The sequence below is a fragment of the Cottoperca gobio genome, chromosome 7 (genome assembly GCF_900634415.1).
Source record: "Cottoperca gobio chromosome 7, fCotGob3.1, whole genome shotgun sequence".
Lineage (NCBI taxonomy): Eukaryota > Metazoa > Chordata > Actinopteri > Perciformes > Bovichtidae > Cottoperca > Cottoperca gobio.
This window is the reverse complement of record NC_041361.1, coordinates 3,990,282-4,003,061: the sequence shown is the minus strand read 5'-3', so window position 1 is coordinate 4,003,061 and position 12,780 is coordinate 3,990,282. Positions and strand designations below refer to the sequence as shown.

Genomic DNA, 12,780 nt, shown 5'->3' with positions numbered 1-12,780 from the left:
CATAGTTTTTAAGGCAGCACAGTGGTTAACACTGTCTCCTCACAACAAGGCTCTGGTGTTCTCCCTGGGCCTCGATTGCCTGTTTATGTGTGAATGTGAGTGGCTGTCTGTCTAAAAGTGTCAGCCCTGTGAAGTACTGGCAACCTGTCCAGGAAGCACCTGCTTATATGCTTATTGTATTGTGCAATGTGTGCTGAGATAGGCTCCAACCACCCAACAAAGCATGAAAGCATGAAAACTGAAAGAACAAGTGAAACCGGTATGACAGGAAGAGACAAGAAACGGTAGGCTTATACAATCTCCTAAATCAACAATATATATATGTTTTAATAAATACAAAAAATATATTAAAAAATACCAAAAAAACAAAAAGAAATCTAATTTCATTTTAAAAACATAATTAGACTTTATAATGGTACTTCAGACTCATTTACATCAACACTGTGATTATTGTACTGTAAATGCTCTTATTCTGTCTAATCTTGTACTAATTGTTGTGTTTTTGCTGTGAAGCACTTTGGGCTGCAATTCTTGCATGAAAGGTGCTATACAAATAAATCTTATTATTATTATATTATTATTATTATTATTATTATAAGGATTACAATGGGATTTAACTGAACATTCATCCTCTGAATTGAGTTCAGATGTGTAAGAAAGCAGCAACGGCCCAGAAGATGTTGACATAAGAGGCTGAAGGTGACCTTTATAAGAAATCTGACACTTTAGCCTACTATTCACAAAGGTTAATTGACTGGTAAGGTCACTATACATTCCTCCTCTTCAGCAATAGGGTTTTCTTGTAGCTCATTCATGTCACCCCAGTCTCACCCACAGTGTCTCTTCGACAGAGACCACATGTGGCTCTGGGCTTAGCTGCAGTAATAAATAGCACAGAGTAACAGTACGTGTAGTTTTTCCATTAGATGACAGCAGCGCACATGGGTGCCAGACACTCAGCCACTCCCAGTGGGTAGCCCACTCCCCCCTTGCTCTTCCTGAACGGATCACGCTGCGTGCGGTCCACGCCTCCCTCTCTGTCTCATCTTCTTCATCAGAACTCTCTGCAGCCTCTCGGTTCTTTATCGCGAGTTGATTGAATCCATCTCGACCTGTGCAGCGCCGCGTAAAGGAGCCTTTACAATTAAATCACCGCTCACACTTCCAGCGCAGTCCTTTTTGACCCACCGGCTCCTTGAATATCACCTCTCTGCCTGCCTAGAACATTGTGTCCTTTGTGGGGAAAATGACTGCCAAGCATCGAAAAGGGAAAAACAGCTACAAACATGAAGATAACCTTTTAAAAAATGAAGTCACGGAGGCAGAAGGTCGCGGTGGAGGGAATAATAACGCTCTCCATTTGATTTTATTTCTGCTGCTTGTTATTGGCGGTGCCACTGGCTCGTGGTTCTGTTTCCAGCAGCACCAAACTTTAACCTACTTAACAGACAATCTCATGGGCATGCAGATGAAAATAGTGAAGCTGCAGTCCTCCCACCACGAAATGCGACAGTCAAGTAGTGAGGTAAGGAATTACAAATACATAAGAAGCCTTTCCCTGTGAGAATATAATGGTCACCTGAGTTTGCAGACATTAACAGCACACCATGCCTCCTGTGATCGTCTATATACTATTATGAACACACTATAGATATGTTGTCATTTACACAAACACTATATAATAGGAAAAGGCCTAAGCACATGCTCACAGCGTGTTGCCACTTATAAGTAAGGAAAGTTCAGACCTGCAGGCCTTCATCTCAGATTTCAAAATGTCAACAGCCTGACTGCAGTGAGTAGCTACAAAACGCTGCTATTTCTAACATCCACACAGCTGCTCACGTTTGTAATGGGGATTATTCTTGACCTACTACTGCAGGGACTTTATCTGACTCAAATACAGAACATCTAAGTTGGAAAGTTCTCTGTGGAAAAGGTCTGTACTTATAAAACCAGTAAAGAACAGAGCTGTGCAGAGGATGCTGCCAAAATAATAATAATCCACAGTAGTGTCCCAGGGCTAAATTTAGATACTGCACACCCGACACTGTGAACAGGCCATTGGAAAGATTGTTTCATCTGTGTTTCTGAAATGACAATGTTTCCAAGTACTGTGTAGGATTCTTATAGTTCTTGTATCTGTATGGATGTGTGAACAGTGGTTAATGGCAGCCTTGAGTTATTAGGCTTTCTCTACCTGTGACGTTAATTTCCCAACTATGTTTAAGTTGCTGCAGGCAATTCCAGGGAGATGAGCAAGATTACATTGTTTTTAATTACTTAACCAAAACTAATCCAGTCCACCCACTCTTTGCCTCTCTTATGCAACACCACCAGGCAATTCACAGTGGCAACACGTTTGGATGATAACAGCTCTGCTAGCTCTGTCTTGTTACAGACATATTTCCTGTACCAGCAGTAAATTGTTTTTTTAGTGACTCACAAGTTTGCTGCTGCAGTTGCAAAGTATTACCAAGTGAATGCTGGTTGGCTTACTGTAAATCACGTCTTTGCTTCTACATTTTTTTGTCATGTAACTTCTTGCAAGGAAGGTTTAACTGAGCTGTCCATGCATGTTAACACCTATTCTGATTGGCTGTTTAGTTTCTGATATCTTCTGGGAACGTAATTCTAAAGACTTCCTTTCTTTGAGCATTGGATTGATTGACTGATTTTGATTTAATGAGAATTTTAGCATATTAAAATGATTCTTAAGAAAAAGCCCTGCATGCTGCTACAGTAGTTTTGGAGACCACCTATACAGTAGTGAAGAGACTATCGAAGCACCAGCTCAGTAAGAATGTAACAGTAACTCCAAATGGCCAGCTTGACTCAACATCACTCCTGTCTGTCTCTTTGCAGCAGCACGTTTCAGAGATCTTGGAGACCCGCCTGAATGCCCTGGAGGATTCTTATGCACTGGCCCAGAAACAGGTTAGCATGGCCTTGGCTACGGCTGAACAGCTCAAGACGTCTGACCTCCCCGCTCAAGTTATGTCTCTCCACACGGAGATGAAAACCCGCCTGGCAGAGATGCAGCAGGCCACCGTGTCTCTGGAGCAGCTGAGCCAGCTGCAGACCGTGCTGGAGGGGAAGAGTGAAGAGTTTGAGGGTGTCAAGATTCAGGTGGAGGGTCTGTCCACGCTGAGCGCTGAGCTATCCCTGAGGGTCGAAGGCTTGACGGGGAGCATGGGAGAAGCGGAATCAAAGCTGGAGGAGAGAGTCGGAGAGGTTGCCACGCTGAGTGCCAGCCTGGACGGACAGGCCGACGAGGTGCTCAGACTGAAGGAGCAGCTGGACACCTACCAGGCTCAGCTTGAGGCCAGCACACTGGAAATGGCTACTGTCAGGTAGGTTGTGGAAAAAGCAGCAGCTTTTGGAGCAGTGGAGAAAATAGCTCACCTCCTCTGACCCATGACTTTATGTTGACTTTGACAAAGCCCTGTAGGCAGCCACCGTCTCTGTGTTACTCTCGGTCAGAGTCTGCAGGCCTCACATTCACATTGTAAGATTGCCCGTAGAAACATTTCTGTTGTATTGATGATTTTTGCAGCTGAATTGCCTAAAATGTGTATGTAATGTGAGCACTCTTTGAAGCTTATGTGAACATCATGGATTGTTGTTGAACACAAGAAAGCAACGAAGCCATTGGTGCCTTTTGCCAATATTTTAACAAGAAGTGTTTAGGTTTATTGGAGCTTCACATTTCGTACTTTATTATTATTATTATGACAAGGTTTCTCTCCACACAACCAGAGATTTCCACTTACAAACTCTCACTGTGAGTGTCTTCTGTCTTTCAGAGGGTTGCTTGAGAATGAACAGTCCCAGCAGCTCCAGCAGGCCAGTGTGGAGGAGCAGATCAATACGGTACGTCAGAGTCTGCAGGATCCAAACTCAGCTGGAGAATATACAGAAGCAGGTTAACCAGGAAACAAACACACAAGCCAATTAGATTTAGCCTGATCGTCAGACTGAGTTTCCAGTCCTGACATTGTTCTCATGTTAGGCAATTTGTTTTGTGGAAAGCTATGCAGGAAGATGACTTTGACGTTCCTAATCCCGCCCAAAAAGATCTGACTGGTTGAATTACACTGAAGCGGCTGAATTATCCATCAACACCTAAAGTAATAATTACAAATCGGAGATGAGTGCAGACTAGAAGTACGTCTCTTTATATAGAATAATTAACTGAGTAGGTCACAGATGTAAGAAACGTATACATGTATATTCTTTTTAATGGACAGTTTATCATTACTGTACTAGAACTGTAATGGCAGAACATGCATTAGCACACAAACTGTCCCTCAGCACACATGGTCTCTTTACTATTTCTGTTCCCCGTGTGCCCAAAGGGAACCATCATGAGATTTTCATCTCATTAATTTGAAGGAGCTAATTTCCTGGCATGGAGTCTCTGATGGATTCACATATACACTTACATACAGTATAGATTCTTGTTTTGTAATTGTTCTCTCATCCCATTTACAGAGGAACCCAGATGTCCAGATAGCAAACCTGATTGTCTGTCCACTGTGGTCTACTATGAACTCATAGACAGTATTGTATTTCTTTCTATTGCTGTAGTTGGTGGGACAGGCGGTGGAAGAGACGGCTCCCGGGGTTGAGGAAGAGATGGCTCCCGTGGCTGAAGAAGAGGCAGCTGGAGCAACTGAAGAAGAGGCACTTCCTGCTGATATAGAAGAAGAGGCATTCAACCCAGAAGTAGAAGAGGCAGATGAAGGAGGAGAGGCAGCTGCACAGGATGAAGCCCCTATCGAGGAGGAGGACTCTATGACGGATGAAACTGCTCCTGCAGAGGAGGATCAGGCCGAGCAAGACGAGTCCGTTGCCTTATCAGAAAACACAGAAGAGGAGGAGTCTGAAGAGGAGAACCAGGAAGCAGCAGCGGAGGAGGAAGCAGAAGTGGAGATGGGAGGAGAGGAAGCGTTAGAAGAAGAGGAAGACCAGCAGGATGTGGCAGCTGAGGAGGAGTCAGAGGAGACGGATGAAGGAGAGGAGCCATTAGAAAGTGATTTTTTACCAGACGATGAATGTAAGTATATTGATAAAACACTTTATGTTCCATTTAAAAACGGCAGCATTGGATAAAACTAAACATAATGTTGTCATATCCCCGCTAATATCTTCTTGTTTTGTCATGTTTTACAGAGTGCAGTACACCAGATGGATCTTTTTCGACACCGGACATATCAACAACGGAGAATGGAAACCTTTTCAGTATAAAATCACAGTCAACAATATGACAAATACTGTATGAAGGCATTATTGATTGCTGTTGTTTTGGTGCAGTATTCATTATGCGGTTAAGCTTAGAGAGGTAGACGTCAGTCAGAAGAAATGAGTCTCTACGCTGAAACCTGGACCTCAAGATATGACATGGCTGTTAAGTTAGGGAGGGAGTAATACAGGGTGCCAATAACAACCTCAAAAGCCTTAATCCATAAAATAATAACTTTCTACAGAGCGTTTTCTACTCTTCACATCTCACACATTTCTTGTCACGGTTAGGTTCTGTACTAAAGTGGAAAACTAAAAGCCAATAACATAACGAGAAGCCAATGCATTAACTGATCGTCGATGCACCTGAAGCCATAAGTAATGCCCGTCAGTGTGAGATTATTGTCACTGCCTCAAATGTACCATAAGACAATATTTTAGAAAGAAGAAACAGTTACTTAATGTATCCCAGTTGTTTACACGGACAACTAAAGAGCTAGCAATAATTTCTTTTTTTAAAGCATCTTTTTTTTAATATAAACAAGAACTATTCCTGAAATGTGTTTTAAAGTATAGGACACACTGTAGTTGATAGACTTTTTACTTTACATACCTGTGACTCAGCACTTACACTCAGAACCTGCACACCTGCACTATTGTAAGATACAAGTTGTCTAAAGGTTCATCATCATCATCATCATCATCATCATCATCATCATCATCCTGCTGCTTCAACACTTTTTATTCTGATTCAAATGTTTTGTTCTGTTGTGGGTCTTTTTAACAAATACAAATAGATATTCTATGCATTATTGTCACTACTAATGATGCTTTCACTTTGGGAGGAAAAAAAAGCAGTTGTCTGTCAGAAGAGCTTCAGGGACAAATTGCTCTCCAGATGGATGGAAAACTAGAGACTTTCACAACTAAGCAATGTTCATCCAAAACACCAATTAGACCTAAATTGATCACATCAGTAATGACAAAACCTGTTCTTTGACTCAACAGTGAAATGTTGTTGCTGTTAAACGGAGAGTTGAACAGTAGCTGAAATACACAGATTCAGCTACATATGAAGCATGTCGGACGTCGCAGCGTTAGGTTTTCGCAGATGAAACTTCCAGCAAGAAACTGAACCCACAACTTGGATCCAAACTGTGCCAGGACTGTGAAATCTGAAGGAGGAGCAAGGAGGCTCAACAGTCACCAGATCTCAACCCCCCCCCCCCCCCCCTGCTGAACTGGAACATTAGAAGCTAATAAAAGGGGAAAACACAAAGTCGCACCACGATGCTGTTTCTCCCAGATGCTCTAAAGACAACTGGAATAATGTGAAGTCTCAAATAATGCAGAAAGAATGAGCAAGCTGTGATTCGGGCAAATGATAGACATATCAGTTAAAAATGATATCTGTAAAATGACCTCTATGGAGACATGACAAATGTAGTCACGCTTCAAATGTGGAATATGTTTCTGTAGTGATTCTGTAAGTTCTTGGTAGTATAGTAAGACTTTGCACTTACACTTACGTTAGTTTCTGTCAGTATGACACATGTTTTTAAAAATAAACCCTGGTTCTTTCACTTTTGTATACTCGATTATGTGTTGTGCCACACACGATTCATATTAAATCATATTACATTAACATGCTTAGAGCTGGGTATAAGTATTGCCTGTATAGCCTAACCCTGCGTCCCGAGGCTGACATGTTCTTTCAGTATGATGAAATGCTCACTACAGCACCCAGAGCTGAACGTAGTCTCCAATAAGTGCAGTATTTACTCCTGTTCAGTCTCCAGGTGTTTTATTACAACATCTCCATCTTTTATATGGAAGGAAACAATGTTGTCCCACAAATCTTAATGAATATTAAATAGAATGTGTCCTTAATAAAATCAAATTGGAAATGCACAAAATCAATTAAATATATATTAACCAAAGGTCACATAGCAGCAAAACAATGCACTCAATTGAGTTTATTTTAAGCCCATTTTCTATACACAATACCAACTATATATATATATATATATATATATATATATATATATATTTATATATACAGTATTTTTATTTGCACCTTTTCAGACCGTATGACAGACTTGAGCACTGGACTTTTTGACTAAAACAGTCTTCAACTTGCACACTTTGAACATCTTAAACACTAAACTAAACAAGTGGCCTATAATCTAACTACGTGAACTACAAATATGAATTTAGTTGAACTACCAGCTACGGCAATAAGTAGTACAACTAAATGAATTACTTGTAGTTCACTAGTCCACAACACAGCTTATTAAACATTACCAGAACTAAGAAATGTGTGTTTGCTGCACACGTGTTCAACTGAACTGAAGTGTACAGGCTTGCTTGCATTAGACCTTGGTAGACAGAAAGTGTAAATCAATTGTGTGCATCATTCAGATAGGCAGGAAGTCTCTTTCTCTCTCTCGCTCTCTCTCTCTCTCGCTCTCTCTCTCTCTCTCTCTCTCTCTCTCTCTCTCTCTCCCTCTCTCCTCTCTCTCCCTCCTCTCCAGCCTGTTAGTCTTTTTGTTCAGCCTCTCCCACACATCACTGCTGCAGTGCCTCAGTCTCTGACCTTCCTCAGGGACCATGCAAGCGTTTGTTCCCAGGTAAGTTTCAGAGAGACTGAGTCATGCTGTTCTATTCCTGGACTCTTATTTCACCAATTTTATTATCAGCCTGACAAGAAGCCTCTCTGTTGGCAACGCTCCTAGTCCTCATGTTTGTCATTTTAATGTGGAGTAACTATGCAGTGTAAAGGTGCTGTAGGCCTCTTTGAACTGATGTAATGTGAGTTTGTAGTTTGTTACTTTGGGGGCTGAAAATTAGTCCCTCTCTTTGATCTGCTTGCTTTTTTATGTACATTAGTAATTATTGGCTGAGGGATATTATTCTAAGAAACTATTTTAGCGTATTAATTATTTAAAATGTTTTATTATGTAGCTCAAGAGGAGCATTTTGCTATATCATATGGGCTGCAGATTTGGCTGGATAAAATCTAAACTCAACTCATAGCCCACACTTATTTTGTGGTTTATTATTTTACTGTGTCATTTCTGGTATCAGCCTTTACACTATAGTCCACATCCTATGCTGTCTACATTACATTACAGTAGAGTGTGTTGACTCTCGGTCAGGATTCAGGGTGACTCCACGACGGAAAGATCAATACCAGTAAAAGCGTAGCAGAGGAGGGGCGGGCAGCTCTCTGGGTAAAACATGAGCCTCTCCACTGATGCTTGCTCAGCTCTTTCTGTGTGTCTGTTAAGCCTCTTGCGGAAATTGAGCTCATGTCTTAAAGTCACAATGAAAATGCATTTTCAGAGCATATTGCCTCCTTAATTTGATGTTAAAATGAGATGCTGGGCTCGTGCATAATGCAGGGAGAAATTATTTTAAAGTATAAATCGGCGGGGTGTTACACCTGCTGATGCAGCATAAGGTCATTAAAGATGCAAAGCAGGAGGTTTGAGGAATGAGGCTTCTGGGCATTTTTAAGCATTTATTATTTCATATTTTGAATTACATACAATCAGAAACACAATAAATCACAGCAGCAGGGCACGTTCCACACATGAAGCACACATTCTGTTACATTGAGTGATAATATTCACAATATGTATACTATGTTTATTAGATGGGGTTTGTATTTGATGCCATGTGTGTGTGAAGCACTGCTGAACCTGGGTTACCTGTTACATAGATGAAGATTGATATTATTATCTGTCTGCTATATTTGCCCTGACAGGTCGTATCTGACCCCAGTCAGGGATGAAGAAGCGGAGTCTCAGAGGAAAGCAAAATCTCGCCATGCCAGACAGACCCGCAGGTCAACACAGGTAAAGAACAAATGGCTGACAGAAGCTGAGGGTTTTTTTTTGGATTGTGTTAAGACTGTTGACAGATATCAGGCTGTGTGACTGCACTGCAGGGTGTGACTCTGACAGACCTGAAAGAGGCTCAGAAGACCAACAGCCTGTCTCCTCCAGACAGACAGACGGAGGAAGGAGGCACTCAGGATGAAAGGACCTGTCAGAGGAAAGGCTTGACAGATGACAGGAGAGTCAAACTCAGCCTGACAGAATCCACAGAAACAACAGAGATCAGTCCGAAATGGAGCAAAATAGACAAGGTCAGAAAGAAGAATTTCTGCAGAGGGCGAAAGTTTAGACGTTCTGCTGCAGCATTGGTCGGCTTGTCGGAGGATGATTTCTCTGTTAGTTCTGAATTGTTCTCTAATGCACGTACAGCAGGGGAACGTTGAAGCCAGGTTAGAAACCCTCGCTGAGTCTCCAGTACCAAACCTTTCATATTTGTCTAATGCTGGACCCTGTGGCCAGCTTTACTGCAACGACTCATTCAAAGGTCAGTATGTGTGTGTTTGAGTGAGTTTCACTTCCTTAATGTTTCGGAACAAAACCCCCACTGATGTATGATCACAGTATTAGATCACAAACTTACAAATGACAGAAAATTGCATTGTTAATACACCAAATAAGTAAATATATCATGTTCAATATGTGAAATGAGTTGTGTGTGTGTACAGAATGTGCCAAAAAGGTTATTCTAACTGATGTAAAACTCCAATGACAGAAATCTTAAAAGACTTATTATATTTGGGAGGGCAGTGCTGCGTAATAAAACACCAATCACAGATGAAAATCCTTCGTATTTATAAAATGTTTTACAGATTTTGAGATGCAAAAACATCTTTTGAATCATGTCATCAACTCTTCAGGTTTGTGTAAAGGACAAGGGGATGAAACTATGTTAGGAATGCTTTGTGAGGCCCGTGGTCTCCAACATTAACGTTACGTTTGTCAATAAGAGTTGTGCATTGTTTGATTTGATTGATAGATAGGTTTGAAGTAAAAAAAAAAAAGATTACTCTCTATGTGCAGCTGGTGAGCAATGGTGGAGAGATGAAAATCAGAACCCCGTTGAAGATGCAGCACAGACGACCTTTGCTGCAACGCTGCAACAGAGACGACCCTTCTGTGACGTAGACGCTTCAGACTGTAACACTGCAGAGGTACGCGGAAAACATTTGTGCTCTTTTGAACAATCACAGAAAGAAAACATGATATGAGCCGCTCTGCTGACGGCTGTTGAACATGTTCCTGTTGTTTTCCCTTGGCGCCAGTAGATGGAGCCACAAGATTTCTATATACTTTTATTTATCCATGCCTATTTTAGTACGAGTATTTACAGTTAACTGGATACAAACTACAGCCTAATACATTGAGATCCCCTTGAGAATGTGTTTCAGTGTTGATGGCATACTTTGGATACCTTCAAAATAAAATACAAATGATGTTTTATTTATGAAAAAAGACATAGCTGAGAATCCTATGCCTCAATCATTTTATGGTTCAATACTCATTAGCATCGTTTCATATTCACATCCTGTTTCTCCCTCACCCGAAAGCTAAGTATGCTTCAAAGGCAGCCGAGCTCTGGTCTCTGATGCAATGTTTTGAGATGTACCGCAATCGTAGATGTGTTCAGAGATTCTTTTAACTAGAAGTGTTAGTTAATATCTCGCAGAAAGACAGTCCTGGAGGACCCTCCCTCCCCGCCTCTCTCTAAGTCGCTTTGCTTCCTCACATCACATGGCTGAGGTGTCTCAGCATACCATACCATATTGGGCAAACTGAGAAGCTCTCTGCTTGGTCTCAGCCTTGGATTCAGAGGGATTTACTTTCTTTTCTCTTTCACCCTCTAAACTGATACTGTGCTCCCTCCACCTGAGTGAGTCCACTTGAGTTCCAGTGAGGATATTCTACTAATCTGTGTTTCTTTAAAAAAAAAAAAGAAGAAGAAGATAGATACCACAGTGAACGGAGAGGAGAGGACACACAGAGTGATAAGGATATAGATTATAGATGATATAGATTCCCAGTGAGCTGACTCCAGGTCAGCGACTCAGCCGTCCCCCACAGTGGAATCTGAAACGGAGATCTGTTAGTAACATGAGAGTCTCCTAGCGTTACGGAGAGAGGACTATATCTGTCTGTGATAATCATACTGAGCAGCGAGGTTTCATAAGGGTGCATGACAGGCGGCCCATCACCAGAGCCGACCTCTGCGTGACTCCTTGATGAGCTGAGCAGATTTTCCACAGGGACTTCCAGCAACAGAGAGATAGACAGGTGTAGGGCAAGTCAGCGAGGAGAATCTGCTGCTCGCAAGATTGTTGGTGAAGGAGGTGATTGTGATGGAGGGAATTAACAAGACATAGAGCAACCAAGATAATCTGTGTAGCCAATCCTACTACAGTAATTAGATCATGGCTGGTTAGACCAAAACTCAAGTAAAGTCTGGTCGTAGCTTTTGTGGCTCATTTTCTGTATTCATGACATACAAGAGAATAAAATCCCGTATGGAAACTAAGAGTGAGGATCAGACTGGGGGAACTCCAGCTGATCGACTCTCCACCAACAGCACCAGTGTAGTTCACAAGTCATATTCTCCACAGTCTCTGATGGAGGAACATGTATTACAAATATACTGTGTATACAACATGGTTATTGTGGGACAATTCCAGTTTTTTTGGGTCGTATCTCAAATCATCCGTCACAAAAGCCCACACAGCGTATCATGGACACAATGCAGAGTAATGTAAAACCAAAGCTATGAACATGAAGTTATAAAAAGAGCTTCAGAGGCCAGTACTTGAGAGTAAATCCACTCTGTGTTATGTGTGTGGATGGTTGTTTACATCACATCATCAGTCTTTTCGTTAAGTAATTAAGTCTTTCTCTTCTATATTCTCTCCATCTTTCTGTTTATTCTCCTTCTGTGTTTTTATCTTTTCGCCCTGAAGGAAGTACGAGGGAGTTTAGGAACAGCGAGGTGCTGCGTACCTCACTATAAAAGGAAGATAGCATGAGCTGGCTTGTGCAGAAGACTATGGGAAGAAAGTAAAGGGGGTGGGGGGGAGTGGGGGGGGTTGTTTAAAGGAACAGTCCAACATTTTGGGAAATATGCCTATTAGCTATCTTGCCAAATGTAAGATGAAAAGAGTTGCAGCACTCTCTCATGTCTGTGTGGTACATATGAAGTTACAGCCAGCTGTTGGTTAGCTTAGCTTAGCATAAAGACAACAGCTAGCCCGGCTTTGTTCAAAGGTAACACAATCTGCCTGCCAGCACTTCTGAAGCTCACTAATTAACATGTTTTATCTTGTCTGTTTAATACGTAATGTGCAACATGTTTTAACACACTTCATGTCCCACAGGATGATAAAAGAAACCATCGCAGATGTGAGACATAATCACCAACGCCTTGTTAATATTAGAGGCCTTAAATGTGAAATAGATGAAACACATTTTGGTAAGAGGAAACGTGGCACAAGTGATCCGTGTTAACACCCTCTCCGTTCCATCTCGCTGTGGGGTGGACAGAGTTACTTGACACTTCACGGTGGTTGATGGCTCCTCAGGTAATACTGTGTGTTGACCTTCCAGGACACAATCTGCTGCAGCACCCCACCCAACCCCCCCTCCTCCAATTCTG

The 12,780-nt window shown here is 41.7% G+C and overlaps 1 protein-coding gene across 2 annotated transcripts; it reads left to right on the top strand.

Moving 5' to 3' along the window:
• The first annotated feature begins 927 nt into the window (after window positions 1–927).
• On the top strand, window positions 928–6,861 carry LOC115011360 (neurofilament medium polypeptide-like). Of its 2 annotated transcripts, none has more exons than XM_029436495.1 (5): window positions 928–1,525; window positions 2,866–3,350; window positions 3,804–3,870; window positions 4,588–5,056; window positions 5,173–6,861. In XM_029436495.1, coding segments are annotated over exons 1-5 (1,302 nt in total). In that variant the 5' UTR covers window positions 928–1,246; the 3' UTR covers window positions 5,175–6,861. The 2 variants fall into 2 exon arrangements, with proteins under 2 accessions (XP_029292355.1, XP_029292354.1); XM_029436494.1 differs by having other exon boundaries at window positions 931–1,525; window positions 2,863–3,350.
• Window positions 6,862–12,780: the final 5,919 nt, after the last annotated feature.

Bases quoted from the DNA above. Each gene is read 5' to 3' on its own strand.
- LOC115011360 (XM_029436494.1), top strand. From the start codon at position 1,247: ATGACTGCCAAGCATCGAAAAGGGAAAAACAGCTACAAACATGAAGAT. The intron at 1,526-2,862 runs GTAAGGAATTAC...GTCTCTTTGCAG, and splicing joins TGCGACAGTCAAGTAGTGAG to CAGCACGTTTCAGAGATCTT. The intron at 3,351-3,803 runs GTAGGTTGTGGA...TCTGTCTTTCAG, and splicing joins CTGGAAATGGCTACTGTCAG to AGGGTTGCTTGAGAATGAAC.